Source organism: Glycine max, chromosome 10, assembly GCF_000004515.6.
Source record: "Glycine max cultivar Williams 82 chromosome 10, Glycine_max_v4.0, whole genome shotgun sequence".
NCBI classification, from domain to species: domain Eukaryota; kingdom Viridiplantae; phylum Streptophyta; class Magnoliopsida; order Fabales; family Fabaceae; genus Glycine; species Glycine max.
The window spans coordinates 48,053,873-48,079,581 of record NC_038246.2 but is presented as its reverse complement, the minus strand read 5'-3'; the positions used below and the strand labels follow the sequence as shown (position 1 = coordinate 48,079,581).

The 25,709-nt window shown below is 34.1% G+C and overlaps 3 protein-coding genes across 5 annotated transcripts; 1 reads left to right on the top strand and 2 right to left on the bottom strand.

The window, feature by feature from the left end:
• The first annotated feature begins 14,397 nt into the window (after positions 1 to 14,397).
• LOC100791065 (polyubiquitin) lies at positions 14,398 to 16,229 on the top strand. Of its 2 annotated transcripts, none has more exons than NM_001369200.1 (2): positions 14,398 to 14,521; positions 15,054 to 16,229. In NM_001369200.1, exon 2 carries the CDS (start codon positions 15,054 to 15,056, stop codon positions 15,969 to 15,971), a length of 918 nt encoding a protein of 305 aa, NP_001356129.1. In that variant the 5' UTR covers positions 14,398 to 14,521; the 3' UTR covers positions 15,972 to 16,229. The 2 variants fall into 2 exon arrangements, with proteins under 2 accessions (NP_001356129.1, XP_040861513.1); XM_041005579.1 differs by having other exon boundaries at positions 14,460 to 14,925; positions 15,054 to 16,127.
• Positions 16,230 to 18,932: 2,703 nt separating this feature from the next.
• Positions 18,933 to 21,541, bottom strand: LOC100792303 (cysteine-rich PDZ-binding protein). Of its 2 annotated transcripts, none has more exons than XM_003536509.5 (4): positions 21,362 to 21,541; positions 21,144 to 21,261; positions 19,266 to 19,357; positions 18,933 to 19,142 (listed from the first exon to the last, which is right to left on the bottom strand). In XM_003536509.5, exons 1-4 carry the CDS (start codon positions 21,375 to 21,377, stop codon positions 19,078 to 19,080), a joined length of 291 nt encoding a protein of 96 aa, XP_003536557.1. In that variant the 5' UTR covers positions 21,378 to 21,541; the 3' UTR covers positions 18,933 to 19,077. The 2 variants fall into 2 exon arrangements, with proteins under 2 accessions (XP_003536557.1, XP_014618864.1); XM_014763378.2 differs by lacking the exon at positions 21,362 to 21,541 and adding an exon at positions 20,356 to 20,398 and having other exon boundaries at positions 21,144 to 21,255.
• Positions 21,542 to 22,602: 1,061 nt separating this feature from the next.
• On the bottom strand, positions 22,603 to 24,923 carry LOC100790013 (LamG domain-containing protein). The gene is made up of 4 exons (NM_001254699.3): positions 24,572 to 24,923; positions 24,335 to 24,435; positions 23,836 to 24,038; positions 22,603 to 23,177 (listed from the first exon to the last, which is right to left on the bottom strand). The coding sequence occupies exons 1-4, from the start codon at positions 24,771 to 24,773 to the stop codon at positions 22,775 to 22,777; spliced, it is 909 nt and encodes a 302-aa protein (NP_001241628.1). The 5' UTR covers positions 24,774 to 24,923; the 3' UTR covers positions 22,603 to 22,774.
• Between the last annotated feature and the right edge of the window lie 786 nt (positions 24,924 to 25,709).

Genomic DNA, 25,709 nt, shown 5'->3' with positions numbered 1-25,709 from the left:
TTCTTTCCCACAATTTGTAAATGGTAAAGAAGCCATGCATGCATGCGAATCTCAGTTCGTATCGAATAAAAAATTAGCTTCAAGTTAGTTGCTAAGGTAGGTATGATTTCTGTTAGTTAGACGAGGAAATTAGTTAGTTATGATGATAGAATTGTATTGATGCACTGTTAAAAAAAAATTGTTATTTGTGACATAAAAAAAAGCTTCTAATTGTTAAAAATTATCATAAAATGTGTTTCTTGCATTTAGGATTAACTATTAGGCCTATGGACGCCAATACCGATATGTGACTGTTTGTTCGTATAGACTGGTAAATTCAGAGCTTGGTAAATCATTCAAATAAAAGTTTTGTATGCTTCATTGTACGTGATTCGTTCATATTTGACATAAAGGCATATATATTAAAGAGTTTGCAAACGTCTTTCATGATTTTTTTTACTTTATTTTAAAAAGTGGTATTTGAAATGGGTTTAATTTCACATCTTTAAATAGTTAATCACTTAATATTGCTTCATGATTTATTTGACACGTCATGAAATTCTAATCCGTACGCATATCAAAATTAACCTGTTTTATATTTCACAAATGTTTTTTTTTTCGAGTAAGTTCTTTAACTTACCAATATTATAGAAATTTTATGATTCGAATGTAAATAAAGAAAGTGTTTAAAGATAAATAGTTTCGTTATTTATTTTTTATTATTTTTATCAGTGGGAAAGGTAAAACAATCACGAACAAAAGAAAGACACCTTGGAGGCATATGCAAATAGCAAGAAATTAAGTTGAGTTATGCAATGAGTTCTAAGAATAACTTAGTAGTTAAACTATAGAAAAAAGGAAAAAAAAGATCATGTATTCAATCTAGCTCTCTTTCACTAATAAGATTGAGTTGGACAATGATTTCAGGTAACTATTACTTGAAAATGAAGATCCAAGATGAGTTACCTAGTCATAATGGAAGGCAAAGTTGCACGATCGATCTATCCTTGAAGGAGCAAATAATTGATAACATCAACATAAGTAAAGCAACAAGAGAATCAGACAAACACTCCACGTCAACAAACACAAAAATGAGTAAATGAGAATCACTTAAAATTGTTGTTGATTTCGCTGTGGCACACGAGTAATGTTATTTATATATATACATTGCAACATAGTAATATATATATATATATATATATATATATATATATATATATATATATATATATATATATATATATAATGTGATGGAAAAAATATTAAAAAGTAAAGTTATTGTATTTTTTAATGAATAACATTTAGGAGTGTTTAGTAAGGGTATTTTTTTTAAGTTACTAATGAATTTTAAGTTAGGAAGGTTAAATTTCTGCATTTGATATGATAAATTTAAAAATCATGCACAAATCTAGCATTTTGTAAATTTGATTTTAAATTTGGTTATGTTTGTTTAACCAGAATCATATGGTTATTCAGAGAAGCAAGTCCTTAATTTTATTTTTAATAGTAAGAGATTCTGATTTTCGTCATAAGCTAGCTGACTCTTGTTAAAAGTTTAATTGTAAAAAGGCATACTTATGAGGAATTTTGAGTTATAAATGTTGGTTATGTGAAACATCTCCATTACCAGAGACGACGGATCTAGCCAGGGGGGCTCGACCCCCCACCACTAATAAAATTCATTAATTAGCTGGGCTGTAGACTGCATGTTCTCACAACACCTTCTCCTATAATTTCATTTATATGTTTGCCTGATGTTATGGGGCCATCTATTTCCACAACCATTCAAACTTTGTTTTTACTTTTTTGTATCAAAAAATTATGCTCACCATCATTTTAATGTTTTATTTTTAAGTTTTTATTTTATTATAGGATAACCTTTTCCAGTTTACAATTAATGGATGTAGAGATTGTTTACTATCAACCTTAACAATTAAATTTAAGTATTCATTTTCAAAATATAATTTCATTTTAGTACCTGATTTCATTATTATTAAGTAGTATGATGATATTTTAATTATATGCTTATATTTTTAATCATATATTTTACTTTTATTAAATTTTAAAATACACATATAATGTAAAACAATAGTATTTTTTAAATAGCGGGCAATCTTAATTCCTTTTCCATTAAACAAATAAAATTACTTGATGTATTGTAAGAATATCTAATCATGTTATAAATTAGAATATATAATTTGAGGAGTGATAATTTTCATTCTCTTTATGTCACTCTTTTGCAAATTAAATTGATGTCAATTTTGATGTTACTTGTGCTTGGTTTTCTTCATGGGCAACAAGTCTATTCTTGTTTAATATGATAAGATAATATTTAAATGGTTCTTTATTTTTATCATTGCAGAAATTTTGGTCTCTTATTATTTTTTGGTAGGTGATTTGTATTGTATAATTTCGTTAATATATGTTACTTGTGTTCTATTATTATGTGTGGTCGTCCGCTCAAAAAAAAATTTATGTAGAATCTTGAATTAGACATATTGTATGCTTAATGTAAGTATTTTTTATTATAACAAATTTATTATTAATTTTTTAGTCTCCATTGAGTCAATTTTTCATTGAGTATTTCTTAACTTATATTACAAGTTTTCTTTTTCTAAACAACTAATTTTATGTCAAGAAGGTTTGAGTCAGTTTGTTTAACAAGAATATGAGTTGTTGTAATTAAATCTTATGGCATTTTGTTTGATTTTTCCTTATACAAAAATAAAAAATTTTGTGTTGCTTGATAAAATAATTTTGTAGCCACATTCAAAATTGCGGGGAGCAAAGAACCTTGAACTTACTTGGATGCCTAAAAAAATATTATCTCATATTCGACAAATACTGTCTCGAAATGGAAAAATACTGTCTTGGATTGTAAATACTATATGATTATATAAAATAGAAATTAATATGTTTAGATATGATGAGATTATGTGTAAAAAAAAAAGATATGATTAAGATATAAGTGAATATGATGATTTGCAGTTAAGATATAACAGGATAGTATTGTCTCATGTGAGGAGTAAAATTTGATAGTGGATCGGTTGTCTACCAAGACACCGGGTCAGTTGGCCCAAATGAAATGGGAGGATACATAACACATCCCCTCGGACTTGAATACGTAAGCATATAATAAGATTAGGGTTTGACGATGCTTATATAATGCATGCTAAACCATCTAGTAACCCTAGACTAGAACAATTACAATCATCTCGGACAATCGCTGGTGTTGCCGATGCCATTTAGGACTCCGATGTTGTCGATGCCGTCAAATCATAAGAGTTTGGAAGAGCCGCCGGCGCCGTCGGACAAACAGACGTCGCAGGTGATTCCGAAGCCATACGATCCGTCACGGATTGTAACGGTGAGCTTGAAGGCGCATAAATACTGGAAAGATCGTTTCCCTATGGAAGCGGACCTGGACGACACCGTTCTGAAGCTGAAAAAGTTCATTCTTGCATCTATGAAAGTTCTTGCAGGCTTTGAGATGGAACATGTCACAGTAGATAGGATGGTGCTGCACTCGCATTCTACGCGTGTGGAACTGCTTGATCATCAGCTTCTTCGAGATTGTAATGTTTCAGAGAATCATGAGATCGACCTTTCCATCAAGGAATAGGTCAGCCCTTGAAACCCTAGATAGATTCGTTTCTGCTCAATCATCGTAACTAATCATAAACTAGCTGATGTGTTTGTTCGTTGTTTTTTTTTATTCTATTCATCTCAGAGATAAAGCATGGAACAGTGTTTTGCATTCTTTCTTTTCATCAATGGTTTGATTCAGGTGTGTTTATCATTCGTCAACGTATACTAAAACTATAAGGAATTGAAACATAACAAAAACTATATATATATAAGAAAAATTGTCTAGAAACAATCTATTTGGAGTCTGTGTTGCTGGTTCCTTCTTCTTGGTGGTGCACCACACATATAAGCGGGCTTAATTGCAGGCTGGCGCAATTAAAACAGAAAATAATAATACAAATTTATACATTGGGTATTTACCTTTCATTCATATTGATTATTGTCAGATCCATTCGTTTGAATAATATGTTGAGATTGTTATCCAATGTCGATTTTGAGTAATCATGATGAAATCTTTTTTGTTTCCAGTTTTATAGGTTTGAAATACACTGCAAGAATTTTTAAGATTAACTACAATAAAATTAGTAGCTAATTTGTAGTTTTTCTTTTCTTTTTTGAGACAGCTTCCTTATTTTATTTCATTAAGAATAAAAACATTAATACAATGAGCGATGTGATCAAATAATTGGACACTAATATGAAACCAAGAAGCCCTAAAGTAGAATGGAATTCCGCGTTGTCCTTAGGAATAGTAATGATTGCATCTACGACATACTTGCAATCAAGCTCAAATATAACATTTGTTTCTTGCAACTCCGCTGCCCAATTAACAGCTTCTAAGAGGCCCCAGGCTTCTGCTTCTTTTGCTTCCGGATTACCACATCAAGTTTTTGCCTTCACAAAATTTCCAGCATCATCTCGCAAACACAGTCCTACACCAAAACAGTTCGGAACTTTAAACGTTGCAGCATTGGTACTCGTTAGATATCCAATATTGGGTTTTTGCTATGTTTGATCAGAATTGGGGCTCACCCCAAGTGGTCGCTGGTTTTTCCTCCTCGCATGAAGTCATTCTAGATGATATTGCTGTGTGTGAGAGGTTGTTGTTCACCATTGAGGGTCAACATCATCCCAAAGCTTTTCATTTCTCCTTTTTCGTATGCACCATAGACATAGAGTTAAAACAAACTGGTTTTTGCCATTCTCGGCTAATGCATTAAGTAAAGAGAAAATAAAATAAAAACAGTGCAATTTTCAGCTGCAAGCACCATGTCCTTAATTAATAGGAACAAGCTCGCACCCGAAGAACAAGTGAAAATCATTCTCAAAGTTTGAATGGCAGTAGCAACATAGGTCACCACAATTGACTCCTTTAGATAAAAGGCGTTGCTTGGTAGGGATCTTATTCCTAGAGATTCAATTGGATATCACTTAATGCATCCTGACTACATGTTAAAAATTAATCTCCCTTCTTTCTGCATCCTGACTTGCCAGAGAAATCCAATTGGATATCACTTAATGCAATAGTCTTTTTTACATGGAAGTTAAATCCCTGATCGACTTAACGTCATATTTCATCACTCAATAAGTAAGTTTAGTTCTGATAGCTAATAACCTATTTTATAATTAATCCATAGTAGAGACTATAGAGTAGACTTTTAAAAGTCTAATAATGTAGTTTATTTTCATCTTGGACTTACCACGACAATTTTGCTAATATAAAAAATATAAAAAAAAGAAATCAACGTATTTGTATTCAACTTCGTTTCTTTCTTGCCCAGATTAAGATTTAAGATGAGAAGTTGTGATAGGCGGAGAACCATAAGGCCCAAAAGGAAACTTTGTTAGTGCTTTTTCGTTAATTGGCTTTGCTGTCTGTTATTGGCCTTGCGTTCGGTTATTCGCTTTGTCCTTTAGCTATTTTAATATATATATATATATATATAATGAATGAATAAGAAAAGTAACATTTCTCTTACCTTCCTTCTTCTGGAGGTGGTCCTCGAAGTCTAAGGGCTGTTTGGGTTTCCTAACAAGATGAGTCAAAAGTGTTTTATGTCAAACTGTTTGACTCATATATATACGATATCTTTTATATTTCAATATATTTATAATATTTAAACTATTAAATATATTTCTATTTTATACTTATACTGAACCGCATGACGTGGGCCTTCATGTGGCGGACTAGAAATTTGCATTAGCTGGTCAAATTGCCCCGATCCAGCCCCCGGGGCCTAAATAATAATAAAATAAATGGTCCCTTTGTTTATTTAAATTTGAAAAAAAGGTATCACATAAGATGTTTGTTAAGAGAGTATCCAAATATCGTCGTCCTAACTCCTAAATATACAAAGAGGTCTCATGTTGTACTTTCTAAATTTATTTTATTAAATATGACAGTAAACTGTAATAAATTTATATTTATATTTTTAACAAATAAGAGTGTGTATTTTATTATAATAAAAAAATAATATAACATTTGTATCGCTCAAATATACTAGGATAAAAGATATTTTAGTGGGAAAAAAATATTATAGAACTTCACAAAAAAATAAATAAATATTATGAAGTATCGTATAATCAAATCTATTGGAGACGAAAGTATGTCTTCTAACATAACTAAACGAGAGAGTGTAATATTTGCATCGCACGAAATAAATAAATAAATAAAAGAGAGTGTAATTTAGTAGAAATAATTATATTATTAGTGCATTCTAAAAGTATTTACATAAATTGAAATTTTCAAACACCTATAGCATACTAATAGTATAATAGTAATTAACGGGCAACAGTTATAAAGCAGGTTGGAGTGTGGGGGCATTGGGGTTCAAGAAACTAGATAAAGCACGCAAAATGGGTGGTTTCCCGCTCAAACATGGAGATTAAGTTTCATGTCCAGCAGCAGGGAGGGAAAAATTTCAGTCTTGAAGTTGATCCCTCTGAAACAATCCGCCATGTCAAAGAGAAGGTGTTAAACTCTCAGCGCATTCCCATTTACCGCCAAATAATCATCTACCACGGCCAACTTCTCAGAGACGAATGGACCGTTTCGCAATGCGATCTCCATCATGGCGCTCGAATTCTCCTCCAACTTAGCGCCGAACGTCCTCCTTCGCCGCTGTCTCACTCAGACTTGCCCAAGCATCCGCAACCAACGCCCGACCTGCAACTGCCAACTCTTCCCACCAAAGAACACGTTCCCTCCGCCATCCCACCGTGGGATCCCTCGTTGCAGCTCATTCCTCCGCAAGACTTTTACGATCCGCTTGCGATGCCGGAGTGTCCTTCGTTATCGGACGTGATCCCGATGCCACAACCACCGTCCGAGCTAAAGGAGATCCAAGAGTTGCCGGCGTCAACGATACTATCGCGGCGGCTTCAGCTCTTTCGTCCGACGCCGTCGCAACTGGTTCCAAATCCGCTGCCGCCTCCTCCTCCGACGGTGACGCTGAACGTGAAAGTTCCAAGGTCGCAAGATCGCATCCCTATCGAAATGGAGAAGGTCGAAACCGTTCTGAATCTGAAATGGAAGATTTCTGAGCGCGGAGAGATGCGAGGTGTTCCGGTGGCGAGGATCGTGCTGCAGTCGCCTTCGATGGGCATGGAATTGCGAGACGATCAGATCCTGCAAAACATTATTGTTTCAGGGAGTCCTGAAATCGACGTGTTCTTGAAACCTTCTCTGCCGGTTCCCGGTAGGAGGATGAAGGTGAAGGTGATACCGAGGAATTCGAGACACACGGTGAAGATAGAGGTGAATTCCACGGACAAAGTTTCGGTGCTGAGGCAGGAGCTGGAGAGGTTGCAGCAGCTCGGTGGGTTTTCTCTTCCCGCGAATGGTGGTTATTTTTTCATTCACAAGCGGAATGCCATGGATGAAAATAATTCGTTTCTGTGGCACCGAGTTAGGGAGAGTGACACCATAGAAACCTTTGATGGATTAATTTCTTCTACTGCGGCATCGGCATCGGCATCTTCCTCGTCACGCCCTGCCTAATCCTAGTTGCATAGTTACGCGCCACAAGCCAGCTATAGTTTCTGTTCATAACTATAATAACAAACTAGCTAGCTGTTAATTAGTTCGTTTGTTTAGTTCGCTAACTACGAATAAAACTTTGTAAAATAGAAGCAGGTTACTTTCATGTGCAACAGAAAAAAGTATAATCATTCGTCTTGTAAATAAAGCTTTGCAAAGAGTATTGTATGATACCTACTTATCTAGCTTTCTTTTCTTGACTGTTTTCATGTTAATTAAGGGGTTTATTTACCTGGCAGTTAGTTACTTGGGTAAATTTTGTAAATTATATATTATCTCATCATATGATGTGATTACGTCATTTATATTATCACATCAAATAATTTAGTTTAATTTTTATTCTTTATAATTAAATTTTAAAGATTTTTTTATAAATCTGATATATTTATTTTTTATTTAATATATTATTGAAAGGCTCTTTTATCTCTAATCTTTTTAATTCAATTCCTCTTTTAATCGTGAAACTCCTAGCTTTCATTCTTCTAGCTAGACCATTTTATTTGCTTAGATAAATTTAAAATTTATCAAGTAATATTTAATTTCAATTGATTAATTTAAAATTGATAAGATAATATTTTACTTTATTTGATTATATAATATTTTATTAATTTAATATTGGTTATATAATAAAAAGAGAATGAAAGATACGAATTTTAGGATTAGAAAATTGGAGATTAAAAAAATTGGAATTTAATTAATAAGATTAAAGATAAAAGAGTCTTTTAATAAAATGTTAAATTACAAATAAAAATATCAAATTTATAAAAAAAATTATTGGATTTAATTGCAAAAAATAAAAAAATAAATTAAATTATCTAAGACAACGATATAAACCATACGACATTACATAACTAAATAATATATAAATCGGTATGATTTATTTTCAAATCACTCCAACATAACCGTCTATTTATTTATGTAAAAACCATAATACTATTAGTAAATATATATTAAAATGATTATAAATATAGCTATAACGGTGAAATTAAAAGTAAAAAAAAAAAGTTAAGTATTAGAGAATATTTTCTTTGTTGCTTTTATGGTAATTTTTTTAATGTTTAATGGTGAGGCTAATCTCAGCCAAATACAGGGATAAAGGTTAATTAGTTATCCCCCAAGTCAAAACTTGGTGCACGAACAAAGACCATTTATCCGATTTGGTGAGTCAAAAGTGTTGTATCGGAAACCGTTTGGACTTGGGGCATTAAGCCAAGAACATTCAAGAAGCTATATAAATGAATATTCAGTTATTCAGTTATTCACTGAGTCACTCTCGCTCATCGTGTATGATTGATTGAGATGGATGTAATTCTTGACGTTCTGGGAGGGAACTCGTTCTCTATTGAAGTTGGTCCTTTTGACACAGTCCTCCATGTCAAAGAGAAGGTGCAAAAGATTCACCACATTCCCGTTTCCTACCAAACCTTCGTCTTCCATGGCGAAATCCTTCCCGACGATCTCCAACTTTCCAGATCTCAACTCCGTCGCGGTTACCGCATTAACCTCCTAGTCACCGCCCCCGATTTCCAAAACCTTGCTCCGCCACCGCCACCACTTCCTTTAGGGACGCCGGAGTTTCCACCGTCATCGCATCTGAATCCGTTGGCAGACTACTGCGATCAGTTGTTTGGATCGTCAACGCAGGTGATGCCGATGCCGTCAAATAGAAATGTGTTTCAAGAGCTGATGCCGCCGCCGATGAGAATGACGCTTAAAGTGAAAGTGCCTACGATCCTAGATCGCATCCCTATAGAAATGGAGTGTGAAGACACCGTTCGGAAGCTGAAAGAGAAGATACTTGCGCTCGATAACTTGCGAGGTATTCCGGTGGAGAGGATCGCGTTGCAGTCGCATTCCGCGCGTGTAGAATTGCTTAACCATCAGGTTCTGCAGGATTGTTGTTCGGTTCCAGAGAATAACGAGATCGACGTGGTGGTGAAACCTCAGAAGCTGGCCGTGACTGTGATGCCGATGCATACAGGAATGAAGATTCTGATAAAAGTGAATCCCGCGGATAACGTGGCGGCGTTGAGGCAAGAGCTGAATGAATGTCGCAAGGCGTTCAGGTTCCGTCTTCCCGAAAATGGCGGTTATTTCTTCGTTCACAAGCAGAAGGTGCTGCGTGAAGAAGAGTCGTTTCAGTTTCACGGAATTAGGCAGGGTGACACCATTGAAACCATTGATGGATTCATTACTGATGCAGTTGCTCAGAATCCGCCAGCGCCAACACCCACGTTCGGGACGCCGGAGTTTCCACCGTCATTGAATCTGAAAACGCTCCCACAAGATCATCAAGATCCGTCTGGATTTGGAAAGCTGCAGTTTCCATCGCCAACGCAGGTGACGCCGATGCAACAGATGCCGCCGCCACAGCTTCCGTCTCTGGGGCCACCGAGAGTGACCGTGAACGTGAAATTGCCAAAGTCCAAAGATCGTATCCCTATAGAAATGGCAGAGAACGACGTCGTTGGGAAGCTGAAAAAGAAGATTGTTGCGCTGAAAGACATGCAAGGTGTGGCGGTGGATAGGATCGTGTTGTATCCGGGTTTAACGCGTGGAGGCATGTGGAATCCTAATATAGACGTGTTCTTGAAATGGTCTGTACCGGTGACCCGTGGCAGTAGTAGCGCGTCTAGGAAGCAGATGGTGGTGCTGATGCCGTTGCACTCTAACCTAGCGAATGTAGTGGTAGAGGTGAATCCCATGGATAATGTGTCGTCGGTGTTGAAGAACCAGATGAAGAAGTTGGAAGAGAAGCTCATGTTCCGTCTTGCCCAATATGGCACTTATTTTTTCCTTTACAAGGAGGAGGTGATGAATCAACAAGAAACCTTTGAGTGGCACGGAGTTAGGGACGGTGACTCCATCAGAGTCTTTGTTGGATACGTTACTGATTCAATACCACTACTTCATGTTGCTGAAAATAGAAAATACCGCTACTTCGTCTTGCATAGTTAAGCGCCCCAAGCAAGCCAGTACGGCTACACTGTTAGTTGTTGTATAAATAAATACCAGAGCTTAACTATCTCTAAATACAACTTTTGTAAATACAAGCATAGTTACTTTCGTTTTATAATCATTCTTCTTCCAAATAAAGCGTTGAAAAGTGTTCTGTATCATACTTATATGTGTTCTTTACTTTATCACCCCCTTTTTTTATGTTGAGTTGGTTTAATATCTGGGTGGTCGATCCCTTTTGTTTTATATAACTACAACTAAAACGAATTAAACGTTCAGTGTAACTGTGTGAGATCATAAGATATTTTATTTTATATATACAAAGTTGTCTCGCATTTTTTACATATAAATTTCGACATTTTTAATACTACATGTAATATTATTTTTCTTTTCCTATCTTTTTTTCCTCTCAAAATATATACAATTTAAAAAGTATTAAAACATTATTTTCTACAGTTAATTTAGAATTAACATTTTTTAACAATCAAATCATTTATAGTTACATTTATTTATGTATATACTAATAGTGAATTCATATTAAAATTATTAAAGTTACTACTATAATTAAGTGTATTTGATGAAGTATTCAGAGAGTTTATAAATTATTTTAATTAACTAGCTTATCAATTAATTTGATCCAATACTTAGATATTTGACTACATCGTAATTAAATATGTTATTGCTCTTTTATAAATGCAATATTTTATTTTCATATTCATTAAATATAAAAATTGGATATATATATATATATATATATATATATATATATATATATATTGTTTTTTTAATAAAATTTTATATTAACAGTAATTTTGAAAACAATACTCGATTTATATTGTAATGACTCATGCAACTTTTAAGTAGAAAATATATTACTCTATTATGATACGTTAAATTTTTATATTTATTTTACATCTTGATAAGTCTTTTTTTTTTTTTTCTCTTTCCCTACATTGCTTAGTTATCTTTTTTACACAAGGTGGAAATACGAACCTGAGATTAACTGAGATTATTATTATGTAAATTAAATAAACCGTTTCTCAATTATTTTCTACATTTTGGGTCACATTAATTAGATACAGTTACAACTTAACCGTTTCTCAATTTGCATTCATTCTCTCATCACTAGTGAATAGTAGTGACTGTCATGCATGGATGAGTTGCCGCCGAGGTAGACGTGGAGAAGACAATGATCAGAGAAGAAGAAGACGGTTGGTGAGTCGTTGGCACCACCGACAACGGAGTGGACGACAATCGTGCTGGAAGCGAAAGTGCCTGCGTGCGCGTGCAAAGAAATGTATCCCGTGCCAGTGGAGAGGGTTGTGTTGCAAACGCACAAAACGCAAGTCGAATTGCTCGACGAACAGTTGCTCAAAGATTGCCCGGTTTTCGATTTTCCCTACAATGAGGTCGACGTGTACTTAAAACCTCCGCCGCAGCTGGTGGTGTTGAAGCTGACGGTGTTGCCGGTGAACTCGAAGGAGAAGATAGAGATTATTCTGTCATCAGTGTTGGCGGGATACACCAAAGGATTACACCAACACGAGGAGCCAAATAAATGCATGTGGGTTACGCCAACAGCACCAAGGAGAAATACCCATGCATGCATCATTATCACCGATCCATAGTTGTGCATCCGGTAACGAACTTAGCGGGGAAGTTAGTTAGTTGTTGCATATTAAGGAATAAGAATTTAGAGCTGTATGAGTCATGAGTAATATACAGCTTAGCTAGCTGAACTTCGACAATAGAAACACAGCAACCTTTCCGGTCATATTTAATTTCAATCAGAAATTTGAAATAAGAGTAATCCAATTCTCATGTAAATATATTTCACAACAGTTTTCAAAATTAGGAAAAAGAAAAATAAAAAAGTATGAAACTAATAAGTTATTTTATATATTTCACAACAGTTTTCAGAATTTAAAATAAGAGTAATCCAATTCTCATGTATCTTTTTTATTTTTTTTTAACACTCCAAACTTTAAACACTTAACCAACATGATCCTTGAATATGTAACAAGTTATTATTGTCTATGATGAGTTGAGTTGTTTGGCACCAGTTAAAAACTTCTTAAAATTAACCTCAAATGAAGGATTAAAATAGGTTTAATATAGATTAATTTGAGCAATAAAAATAAATAAATGAAACTTTTTTTAGAAAGACTTGCTGACGGAAAATGAATAGCCCTCAAAAAATTGAAATATGAACAAATTGAAAAACTAAAATCTCAATTTAAAAAACTATATATATGCATACGGGCTAACATGGTTAGGGGCTTAGGCTTCCTCATTGTCCTAAAAGCAAATATTCGTTTGGGCCTTGGTTCTCCAGTAAGTTTTTTAATTGGGCTCAAGAACTTTAGGATTTAGATGAGGATCAATAAAAATTGATATATTGCGCTTGCTTGTTTTTTTTTTTTCATTAAATTTACGCAAAAATGAAAGAAAAAGGTATTCACGCTCTTAAAATAAATTAATAAGCAGAAATTCCAAAATTTTCAGTTAGTCCTTACTAATTATTAAATTATAGTATTAATCCAATGTGATTGCGGTTACATCATGTACGGAAAAATAATTCTAATCCTTGATTTAAATTTGATCTTGACTATTTATTTATTCTTTATTTCATTTTGTAAATCATTTTATGTATCTCCTGGCAAGCAATTTTATCCACCTTGCACCAACACCTTCGGGTTCCATAATCAAACCACCTTAACTTCACACCATGCTGTAACTCACACCGCCCAGCATCTCCAATGTGAAAGAAGCTAAAATTTAATAAACAATCATACGAAGCAGTGACAAAATACCAGATGGTATTAATGCTTTGATAAAATTAATTGGAAAGTATAAAATGGTAGAAAATAATAAATTATAATTAATTTAAATAAGATAAAAAATAATTAAAAACTAAAATGTTAAAATTTTAAAAAAATTATTTTAAATAATATTTAAAAACATTAAAAATCATTTTAAAAAATTTATTTATAGAACAATTAAATAAATATTTCAGCTAATAAAAAACAAAAGCTTACCTAGCCTTAGAAGACAACTTGTCCAACAATTAGATGATACCCATTGCCCTTACGTTTTCTTTAACATCAATTATTGTTTTTGTCAACAAGCTATCTTTTAGTTTTATTTTATTGGTAAAAAATATGTCGCCTTCAAGTTGCATCATTTAACACATCTCGTCATTAGAAAAATAAAACTCTTCCCTAAACGATTAGTAGAAAAAATCATTCGATAATAAATAAGAAAGAAAAATTAGAAAAAAATAACTTCATTTTAAAAAAATCATTAAGGCTATATTTTTTAAATGACTAATTTTATATAGACTGTAACTAAAAGTATACAATTTATTATGCTATGTATCTTAAAGAATTACTTATAAAAATCTACGGAAGAATATCTTACAAAGTGAAAAACAAATGAGAAAGAATTTAGTGGGATGATTATGATTTTATTTGAAAATTGAAAAAATAATTATTAAAGACTTTAGTGGAGTAAGAAAGCTTTCCTATTAGTCTTTTCTTATCCATAAAAAAAAAAAAAAAAATCTAGCGTGACAGCTTTTCCATAGATTTTAATAATGTAAAATACTGGTAGCAGCCGACCGTTCAGGTAATGGACACTGTGGTCCTAACTTGCAACGGGTGCGGGCCCAATTTAATAACGCCGTGGTAACGGATAAAGCCAAGCGTGAAGCGGTGAAGGTACATCTCTGACTCCGTCAAGATTACGAAACCGTCAACTACGAAGGACTCCCCGAAATATCATCTGTGTCATAAACACCAAGTCACACCATACATGGGCACGCGTCACAATATGATTGGAGAACGGTTCCACCGCATATGCTATAAAATGCCCCCACACCCCTCGACCCTAATCGCACTTCAATTGCAATCAAATTAGTTCATTCTCTTTGCGCAGTTCCCTACCTCTCCTTTCAAGGTTCGTAGATTTCTTCTGTTTTTTTTTCTTCTTCTTTATTGTTTGTTCTACATCAGCATGATGTTGATTTGATTGTGTTTTCTATCGTTTCATCGATTATAAATTTTCATAATCAGAAGATTCAGCTTTTATTAATGCAAGAACGTCCTTAATTGATGATTTTATAACCGTAAATTAGGTCTAATTAGAGTTTTTTTCATAAAGATTTTCAGATCCGTTTACAACAAGCCTTAATTGTTGATTCTGTAGTCGTAGATTAAGGTTTTTTTCATGAACTACTTCAGATCCGTTAAACAACAGCCTTATTTGTTGATACTTCAGTCGTTTTTCAAGAAATTGTTCAGATCCGTTGATAAAAGCCTTATTCGTTGATTCTGTATGGTATTTCAAGAGATATTGCTCAGGTCCTTTAGCAACTACCTTATTTGTTGATTCTGTGGCCATAGATTAGGATTTTTTTTCACGAAATTGCTTCTTGAAATTACGTGATGGATTTTGATTCTGATTTATCTTGTGATTGTTGACTCTACAGATGCAGATCTTCGTCAAGACCCTCACCGGAAAGACCATCACCCTTGAGGTGGAAAGCTCTGACACCATCGACAACGTCAAGGCCAAGATCCAGGACAAGGAAGGAATTCCCCCGGATCAGCAACGTCTCATCTTCGCCGGAAAGCAGCTCGAGGACGGCCGTACCCTCGCCGACTACAACATCCAGAAGGAGTCAACCCTTCACCTTGTCCTTCGTCTCCGTGGTGGCATGCAGATCTTCGTCAAGACTCTCACTGGCAAAACCATAACCCTAGAGGTCGAAAGCTCTGACACCATTGACAACGTCAAGGCCAAGATCCAGGACAAGGAGGGAATCCCCCCAGACCAGCAACGTCTCATCTTCGCCGGAAAGCAACTTGAGGACGGGCGCACCCTCGCCGACTACAACATCCAGAAGGAATCAACCCTTCACCTCGTCCTCCGTCTCCGTGGTGGCATGCAGATCTTCGTTAAGACCCTCACCGGCAAGACTATAACCCTAGAAGTCGAGAGCTCCGACACCATCGACAACGTCAAGGCTAAGATCCAGGACAAGGAGGGTATCCCCCCAGACCAGCAGAGGCTGATCTTCGCCGGCAAGCAGCTCGAGGACGGACGTACCCTTGCTGACTACAACATCCAGAAGGAGTCAACTCTCCACTTGGTGTTGCGTCTTCGTGGTGGTATGCAGATCTTCGTCAAGACCCTTACGGGTAAGACTATTACCCTCGAGGTGGAGAGCTCCGACACCATTGACAATGTGAAGGCGAAGATCCAGGACAAGGAAGGAATCCCACCGGACCAGCAGAGGCTTATTTTTGCTGGCAAACAGCTAGAGGATGGAAGGACCCTCGCTGACTACAACATCCAGAAGGAGTCAACTCTGCACTTGGTGTTGCGTCTTCGTGGGGGGTTTTAAGCTGGAGCTGATTTCTGTGTGATGTTCGATGTTGGATTTTCCCAAACATTTTAAGAAGAAATGTGATGTGTAATGGGTCTGTAATGACCTTTGAAAATAAGTTTGGTTTGTGTTGAACTCTATTGTCCCATTAATGTTACTACTGTTTGTTATCAATTTGTGGAGCTGATATATAATTATCAACTGTATGCTGGCATATTGTGTTTGAATTTTGTTCTCAATCCAGTGAATTGGCGTATATTAGTGGGTTTTTTATTCTTCATGCTTATCACGGAGGAAAAGCAGGGATGAGTTGTGTGAAGGATGGTGATCATCCCACGAATTATTAGATTTTGGTATTATAGGTTAAAGATATTTATTAGGTAGGGAGAACTCTTGGATTAGATTCTAAAGTGATATTTTGAAAACACACCAAAGGATTTTTGAACAAACGGAGATCATGATCCCTAGTTTCAATTAGCTGCCCCTTACCAAGAGGTAGCAACTTAAAAATTATGCTCGTGAAGCATATTTGGTATCGTATATAAATTATGTAAGCAATCTGCTTCAGTTGGAACATTAATTGGCTTGCGGAATGCACATTTAGATGATCCACACAGGTCCACATAAAAATTCCTAATCAATTTTAGTTATGCAATCTTTCTGCTTCAGGTAGTCCTTGTCTTACAGAAAGCACATTGAGATGATCCCCACACAGATCCACATAAAAAATTCCTAATCAATAATAACTTGAAAATCATTAAAAGATGTAATGCCATACTAATCCCTAATTTTTGTGCAAGTTTTTGTATACTGGACCCCAAAAAATACCAAAAAGAAAAAACAAGTTATTCAGTGATATTTTTCTGCTCCAATATAAATTTGATTACCAAATACCAAAAAATAAAAACACTATTCAGTGGTATTTTTCTGCTCCAATACTGGACCCCAAATTAATCAGAATCGGATCCGTTTAACAGATAAAAACAAAAGCGATCGGGTTAAAATCCCATTTTTACAAATAACAACGCAGGTTTATACATGAAACAAATGTCATTACCAAGTGATATTTTTCTGCTCCGATATAAATTTGATTACAACGAAAAAAAGTGGTCTACTCACATGTTTCTCCATTTTACTTGTGTATAAAACTCATTTCAAGTTGTATCTGATTCGTCGAAAAAACAAAACAGAATAGTAATACTCTATACCCTTTTTATCATCATTAATTTTGTAATTATATGGATTAATAAAAGGTTCCTCCCAGAGTTAAATTGTTGTGTTGGCGTGCGTGTAGAGCTTCTCTTCCAACAAGAGACAAGCTTGAGATCGTGGAGTAACCTGTCCCTTAACGTGCTCTTTGTTCTCTTTGTGCGAGGGTGGCATTGAAAATACATTTCACGTGCTTACAGTTTGCCCGAGGATCATGGAATGCTGGCAGAAGTTGGGGTTGAGCAGCAGAAGTTGATAGAATTCTTCTTCAAACTCATGCTTTCTATTGAATCTTATCAACAATGTAGAGTAGCTATAACTCTCTGGAGAGTGCTTGGAGATGTCACTATGATGCTGTTTGAGGAGGGACTATCACGGATTCCGCCATCGTGATCAGCAGAGATGACATGTTTTATCAAGATTGGGTTCGTGCACAACTAGCAAATAAATTTAGACAGGTTGCAGAATTGATGGAGATGAATGATTCTTGGAGTCCACCGGCCATTGGAAGGTTAAAATGTAACGTTGATGCATCTCTCAATCATATTCAAAACTGCACAGTTTTTGGTTTATGCATTCGGGCATCTTATTGTTGCCAGAATTGATGTTGTGAAACCATGCATGCCTGTTATGGAGGGAGAGGCGTTAGGGTTGCTGTTGGCGATTCAGTTTTTTCTATATGCGGGAATGCAAAATGTGGACTTTGAAACAGATTGTAAAGGGTGTGTTGATAGAAAAATAAAATAAAATACCCACCCTTGATATTAGCAGAGGAAATATTTTCTGTAAATGTAAAATTTTGTTACAACCCGCTCTTTTATTTTCTTTTATAGAGCAATTCTCTACACTTGTCTAAGAATCTATAATACTTACATTACTAATCTTACTAACACAAGCTTCTTGTAGGTATGTCTGGATGGAGAATTTTAGAAGAAAAGTGATTTTTTTTTAATTTTTTAATTAAAGGAGTTGTACAATGTTGTGAGAAAAAAACTAGGAAATATTAAATGATTTCATCATAAAACATCGTTTTACTATTTTTTTTATTTTGGTAAATTGCTCCAATAAATAAATCTTATGTAAACCACTTTTTAGTATATATTAAAAAAATATTATTTATGAGTGCTACATTCTCTAAGAGGAAGATGGTCTATTATTACTTGGGAGCCCATTTCTTCAGCATACGATGCACAAATAAGCCGCTAGTGCTAATTCAATTTTGGGGTTATCTAACTATCCTTCCGGCGAAACTTGATGCAGGAAAACGTTTGTTTAATACTTGACATGAATTCAACGAACAACCTCTTTGAGGGGACAATCAGAAGCACAAACCAAGCACCGAATCATCCAAGTTTGCTATCTTACGCAAGGCATTAGGTATAAACCTAGTTTGAATAAATTTTTCAAGTACTCGTAGGAAATAAATACAGGTAAAATAAATCAAACATCTATAAGATCAATCCAACTTATAGACACTTTAGTTTTTCTAGAAGTTAGACGAAAAAACTTGTAAAAAAGACAAAATGCTGCACAAGTTAATTTTAATTTATGACCAAAGTTTTATTCATTTTATCAACCTTATTTTCTTCTTCCATAAATATTTGTTGAAAAGCTTATTCAAATTGGACCATAGAGCATGTTGGAATGAGAATTTTAGCACGTTACTCAATCCAACAGCATCATAACAACTTAATGGAACCGGAATTTTCACGCCATGGCATATGTTTTTGATCTAGAATAAACATGCAAGAGTACATTGCAAAAGACAGATAACAGAAAATCCCTCACTGTATTTCTTCTTTATACAGCTTCAGTTACATTGTTAGCAATAGGATCAACTAGACAAATAGAAAGAAAGGTAATGCTATTATGCATCTAAAAGAAGATACAGCACGCAATACAACACAAGTATCCACTACACATTGCTTTGTTTGTAAAACTTGGTATCAAGAACTTGCTTTCCACACATTGCACAAACTCCTGCCATATAGAACACATCAGAAATTTAGTCATGCACTTTCATGATAGAACACATTTAATTAGTGTACCAAAAATAATATGTATGGTAGCAAATGCAAAAAGATCTCAACATGGAAATAACACCTTTAGAGTAAGCACAGGTGTGGCAGTACTTAGCATTCTGGTGCACTTGCTGCTTGCAAATGGTGCACTTAGTGTTTCCGTAAGGGGTCCATCTGCAAACAATCAATTTAAAAATACTCTTCACAGACAGTTAATGACGAAACATACATAGTGGAACAAATGACAAAATTAAAGAAGGAGGAAACGGAACATGTGACACAAGCAGCAAAGGCATGATAGAATATTGGATAAAAAATTGATGCTATCAAGAATCATCTATAAGTGCAACTCTAAATGCATACAGATTCACAAAAAGGAAAATGTTAGCCCAAAAGAATTGGAGACATTTGTTGGGCATAAACAACATGAACCTTCTAATGTTGTCACAGATCCAAATATGACTATGGGGGAAGTTAGTTAGGATTTGTGACACTGACATATTAAGGGGTCACTTTCTTTGAGGTATTGGAATTCTACCTGTGTTATGGCAGAGGTGTTTTGGTGTTAATCAACACCAGAGACTTGTTCTTCTTTATTTTTTGATTCTGTTTTCTGTCACATAACAGAGCATGTCCCTCATTTGAGGGTACTTATTTATATACTTTGGATGGAAATGGCTTTATTCCAGAATGTCACTCATTCTAAGCAAGCTTTGGGACAGATATTAAGCCATGAAAAAACAACTGTACTTATAATCATTATCAATTGGTATGAAGTGCAAGCCTAGAAAACAGTGATTATAGTATTGAGCATCATTTATAAGTCCAATACTAAGCTCACACACATTATAACCAGATATGGAATACAAGAACCTATGATAGACCAGCCCACGTGTTGGAACAGTTTTGAAATCTGCACCACTTGCTATATTAAAAATATTTTCCAGGAGCCGCATTGATCAAAATAAAGATATCCAGTTTTAAATGTAAAAGTAGAAAATGACTAAAAACATGAAGTTTGAAACAAAACCAAATTGTAGGGGGTAACTGTGAAGAGGGAAAGTGACCAGGGTGAAGTGAAAGAGAGGGATGCCAACACTTATATAACAGAATATTGGCCATGATATAGAATGCATTGTAATAACAGATGTAATTGTGTTTAAAATCCAAACCTGTATCAGCATAAAGCAAATTAACTTGCAGAATCAGATCCTCCTGATAGTAAAAAGTCAATTGAATACTTAATCAAAATACCCAACTACCTCCCTTTCACTAACTACCACCTAATAACATTAGGCTTATTTCTCAACTCATAGTCTCATACCATGCAGCCATTAGTACAAACCTATATGTAACAATGCATTGCCACAAAAACAAATGAAAAAGGTAGTATCATATTGTAACCATCAAACCAAGTATGCAGTGACATAATTGTGCAGGGAACCTTGAGACAAATATCTCCAACTCAGAGAGAGCACATACGCATAGCACCTCATAAGGTCATATATACAAACATAAAAAATTCAAAAGCCTTATTGATCCAAAGGTGAGTCTCATCCTAAGAAGTTCAACCCAGGCCAATTCCTTAGAAGATCACTCCGCCTCTCAAGGGAGGAGTGCTACTTCAACGTAAATGAAATATATGTTGAAATAAATAATATTATTGAGATTCAAAAGTGAAAATAAAGAACAGCATGAAAATAAATTTCCACAATGCAAAGAGACATTATTTTTTTCCAAAATCTCTGTTATATCAAGCAAGTGTCAACTGTCAAGTCATTTACATTCCAAAGGCTCTGCTATGGAACTAGAAATGATCGCTTTAACATGTTATCAGCTAATTATAAAATACACAGGTGACAGAGCCAAGTTATGCTTCTTAATTCTTATACCCAATTTTAAAATTAAGAAAAAAAGAAATTATCAAAGTATGTAAAGCTAGAGATTAAGTTAAAAGGACCTGTTTTTCTTGGAGAGAAGCTTGTTCTCGTTGATCTTGCGGCCACCACCCTCGGTAGTATTGCTGGCCCCTTCTTTCCATTTGTCTGGTACTATCACCTTCGATAATTTCTTCTCACCTGCAAAACAAATTCAAATTCAAATGAAAAAACGATTAAATCACCGACAGAGAGATACAGAACGAGAAGTATGAATTGAAGAGAAGGACACGAAACTCACACTTCTCGCAGACCATTGCAGTCGTTAATGGCTCTAATTACTGATTGATTGATTCAGAATTTTGCGATTCGATAATCAAAATTCGAATCCCTAACCACAACAGTACCCTATGACCCTTTCGCCTCAGTCGTGTCGTTTAATCTCGCAATTCACCGTTTATTGAAAGATTCGAACCTTTTTAACCCCGAATTGACAAAATTATCCTTTTCCAATATACATATTAGTATATTTTAAGAATTTAATTTATATACACTCTCATTATTTTTTACACATTATTCAATTGGATTTTATTCTATAATCATATTATTCTATTCAATATTATGTTGTGATAGTATGATAAATTCTTATTAAATATTTGTATAAGAAATGTTTACACTAACAAGACATATAAATTACATTCATTTTAAATGACATAAATTTTCCTTGATAAGTTTTTAACAGAAGTGATTAAAAATATAGAAAAATAATAATAAAATTTTATTAATGTATTTCGATCATAATTTATAATATACTTCAAAATATTTTTAATAATTTTTTATTTACCAATTTATACCTAATATAGACTAATGAACTATTTTTTTTCTTAAAAGGTCAACTTTTCATTAAGATATTAATGAAATTCAAATATTATAAAAATTATTTATTGATGTCATATAAATTTAATAATAATTATGATTAAATAATAAAATTTGAAAATATGAAATTAAAATTAAAGTATATTTTTAGAGCATATATTTTAAAACAAATAATATTGATATAAATACATCCTTATGTTATACAATATGTCATTGATGATGAATAGAAAAATATTATTGATTGAATTAAGAAAGTTTATTATTAATATATGGAGAAGTTATTTTTAAAAAATAGACAAATTTTTAAATTATGAGATATCCCTGATGAATAAAACTATATGAGATATCTAGTCAAGTTGTGACAATGCGAAATAGTTACTCTAGAATGGAGGAAGTGACAACGAGTTGACGAACTTTTTCATTCAGAATCTTGGAGAGGCAACATGTGACTTAAGAAGCCTTAAATCATAATCCTAAAAGTGAAGAAACATCTTGGAAGTGTAAAATAACTCATCTGTGGATAACATTTATCACCGTTTGTTCGTGAGATTTTGTAAGGTTATAATACTAGTTGATGCATTTCTCCAATCATGTTTTTATAGTTTTGAGCAAATAGATAGTGTTCAAAAGGAGGGATAAGCTGGGGGTGGGGGACAATGGAGATTTGGAATGGGTAACGAATTAAATAAATGTTTCAATATATAATTAATTGCCAAACTTTAAAAAACTTACGACATACAAAACTGCACATTATTCTCATTCTCATGGTAACTAAAAAATTATAAGGCAAAAAAGAGAGATTTAAAAGAATAAGGATTTTTTTTTTCCCCTAGACATATTAATCCCATGGACTCAATGAACACTCCTCTGGGGTAGTTGGATAACGTGCAGAATCCTGGCAGTAGTCATAGATAACAAGGTTCCTCTGAACCCAAGCATAATCCTTTTTCTGATCATCAGAAAGGTGCCAAGCATCATACTGATCCCACCAATTTTTGGTTGTGGTTGAGACACAGGCAGGGTATGGGTCTTCCCACTGGCAACCATCCACACTGAAGTCCTTGTAGGATGACACAAATGGGGCTAATTTCCAGTTTGTCTTCTCAAGCCCACCTCTTGTGGCCCACTCATCTGCATTCCATATGCTGGAGAACAAGTACATGGGCTTCTCATTCGGGAAGAAGTTGTTTGGTTCCCCATTGTTCTTGAACACCCTCACTGGAACTCTATCCACAAAAAACCTGTTCAGAATTAATTGCATCATTCAGTCAGCAACGTTCCATTCACCTCATCTTAGAAAGAAATACATAAGCTAGATATGAATATTTTTAAGTTTGCTATTTGAGTTTCATTTTACATTAAAATTACCAGATTAGTTGTCATTGTTAAAACAAATTATATAGTCAATTAGTCAAAAATCATAATTAGAATGATTTTTAAAAATAATTATTGTAAAAGTGAAATACTGCATATCATGCATCAAGAATAACATATACCAATTGCCCAAAGTGGTTACAAGGACAAAGCTTAAAATCCCATTTTAAGTAGTAGCATCCTTTTTTACCCTTGAAATTTGTAGTCCTTTTAAGAAAAGCCCTCTTTCCTTGAATCCTTCTTAGTACTGTCCACATGATTTATCATATGTGCATTATCTAAATCTTAATCTAGCAGCAATTATAACACTAGGGCCACCCCGGTAAGGGTCCTACTGGAACATATTCGTTTTTTCAACCTCACAAACACGTCCTGTACTACTTTTGACTTTTGAGAAGAGAAGCTTTAAACCGACAACAGCATAAAGGATAGTATTTGCAAAAACGTTTTGAAGAACATAAACACTTTTTTGGGTGATAAGAACACAGGTTATAGCAGCAACTGGTAGGATGAGATGGAACTAACACTATCTGGTGGTTGTTCCAGAGAATGGAATAAGTGTGGTAGTCCTCTGTGGGGTCAAACCATAGCATATGCCTCATCTCACGCCCTCCAGTCCCATTCTTGTACACATTAGTCTGAATCAAATAAGGCTCCCCAGTTCTGTTTCCCAAAAACTCAAAATCAAGCTCATCCCTCTCCGGCCCTGCACCATTTTCTGAGCACATCTGCAAAAATTCCTCACTCATCACCATTGAATCATAGAAACATGGAAGGAAACTCATGAAAAAATAAACAATATATATATATATGGATAAAACATTGAAGCAGTTATTTGATGTTGTTCTCCTATTAGAATTAAAGTATTACTTCAATAAATTGTATAATTAAGATCGGCTTTAAAAAAACAATATAGATTGCCCAAACGATACTCTAATTCTAATTAAAGAATAACACTAAGAACACCTAAGAAGTTGCATGTAAGTTTTGTTTTGTCTAATTCAGATTACTATACCACACTTACATAATAAGCTGTCACAACACCTGCAGAGTCACCTGCTACCAACTTCAGCTTCATACTGAACCACCCGAATCTGTAGCGTTGTTTTGTTTGAAACCCACATCCTATCAAACAGTAAAAGCTTCAGAAACAGCCTCAAATCTCAAATTTGATGCTAACAGTTCAAATTATCCAATCAAATCAATAATACGCAATGCATGTTCAACCAAAAGTCTATTTTTAGTGCCATGCATTTGGTACCTGTGTCTTTGTCTAGTGAGAGATACCAGATCTGTCCATCTTTAGAGGTAGTAAAATGGTCCTCAGACCACATTATGCTGAAATTGTCCTCAAAAGATCCTTTTGACACAGCTGCTTCTGATGAATGAAAATAAGCTGCAGCCACAATAGCTGTAATGAAAAGAATCATGGACATTGAAGAAGATGATGCCCTTGCATCCATTCTGGGTGGGAGGAGAATTTGGACTCGAGAGTGGAGGGTTTCTTAGCTAGATCTCAGAAACAGAGAAGGGGCACTTCATTAAATGACCATGACTTCGAATATGATTTTAGCACATCCAGTTGTAACATCATGTGCTGTTCAGCTTTGTCTAGATTGATGCTAGTATTTCTTTGCTTATTTAATTATACTGCATGTGCCAGTGCCTAATTGTACAAATGTACCCTTCAAGAATAACAAGACCCCAAAATGTCCGTACTATTTATCTTACACATAAGGGTTAAAAGAACTGATAAATAGATAGTTTTCATAGGAAATTATGTTAGAGTATAGTGAAAATGTATTAATAATATTTTTCGTCATTTATTGATCAGTATTTATTTAAGCACAATTTTAAATTCTCTTATTTTATCAAATAAAAAGTATCAATTATTTTTTATATCTTTAATAAATTAAATGTAGTTATATCTTCACATTTATTTTTTATATAAATATGTAAAAGTATATTCTAAGAAAATATCACCTTACTCTGAATAAATGTCGTATTCTTTGAAAAGTACTTTTCATACCAATAAAATAGTTAAAAACAAATGAGAACATATCGACAAGAGTGTAAAAAACAATTTTTTTTATCGTTTATATATGAATGGTTGGTTAAAGATTAACTTCTTTTATATGTTTACATTATCGATTTTTTGATACAGAGAGAGTAAGCGAAAAGGAATCACTAACATGTTAGACGAATTTATATAAAGTTTACTTATTATAGACTGTCAATTTAAATAATTTTATATTATTAATTAATTAAAGATTATTATTAATATGTTCTAAAAATAATTATTATAAAAATGATCAAATTTAATATATATAATAACTTGTGAAGGATAATAATGTAAAGTTATTTTAAAATATTAGTATAGAAATTATTTATTCATTTAT

Coding starts and splice junctions, on each gene's coding strand:
- LOC100791065 (NM_001369200.1), top strand. CDS start 15,054: ATGCAGATCTTCGTCAAGACCCTCACCGGAAAGACCATCACCCTTGAG.
- LOC100792303 (XM_014763378.2), bottom strand. CDS start 21,224: ATGGAAAGAAGGGGCCAGCAATACTACCGAGGGTGGTGGCCGCAAGAT. Junction 19,358..20,355: donor TTTGCTTTATGCTGATACAG/GTTTGGATTTTA, acceptor GATTGTTTGCAG/ATGGACCCCTTACGGAAACA. Junction 19,143..19,265: donor CACCTGTGCTTACTCTAAAG/GTGTTATTTCCA, acceptor TCTATATGGCAG/GAGTTTGTGCAATGTGTGGA.
- LOC100790013 (NM_001254699.3), bottom strand. CDS start 24,773: ATGGATGCAAGGGCATCATCTTCTTCAATGTCCATGATTCTTTTCATT. Junction 24,039..24,334: donor GTGTTGTGACAGCTTATTAT/GTAAGTGTGGTA, acceptor GAATTTTTGCAG/ATGTGCTCAGAAAATGGTGC. Junction 23,178..23,835: donor TGGAACAACCACCAGATAGT/GTTAGTTCCATC, acceptor AATTCTGAACAG/GTTTTTTGTGGATAGAGTTC.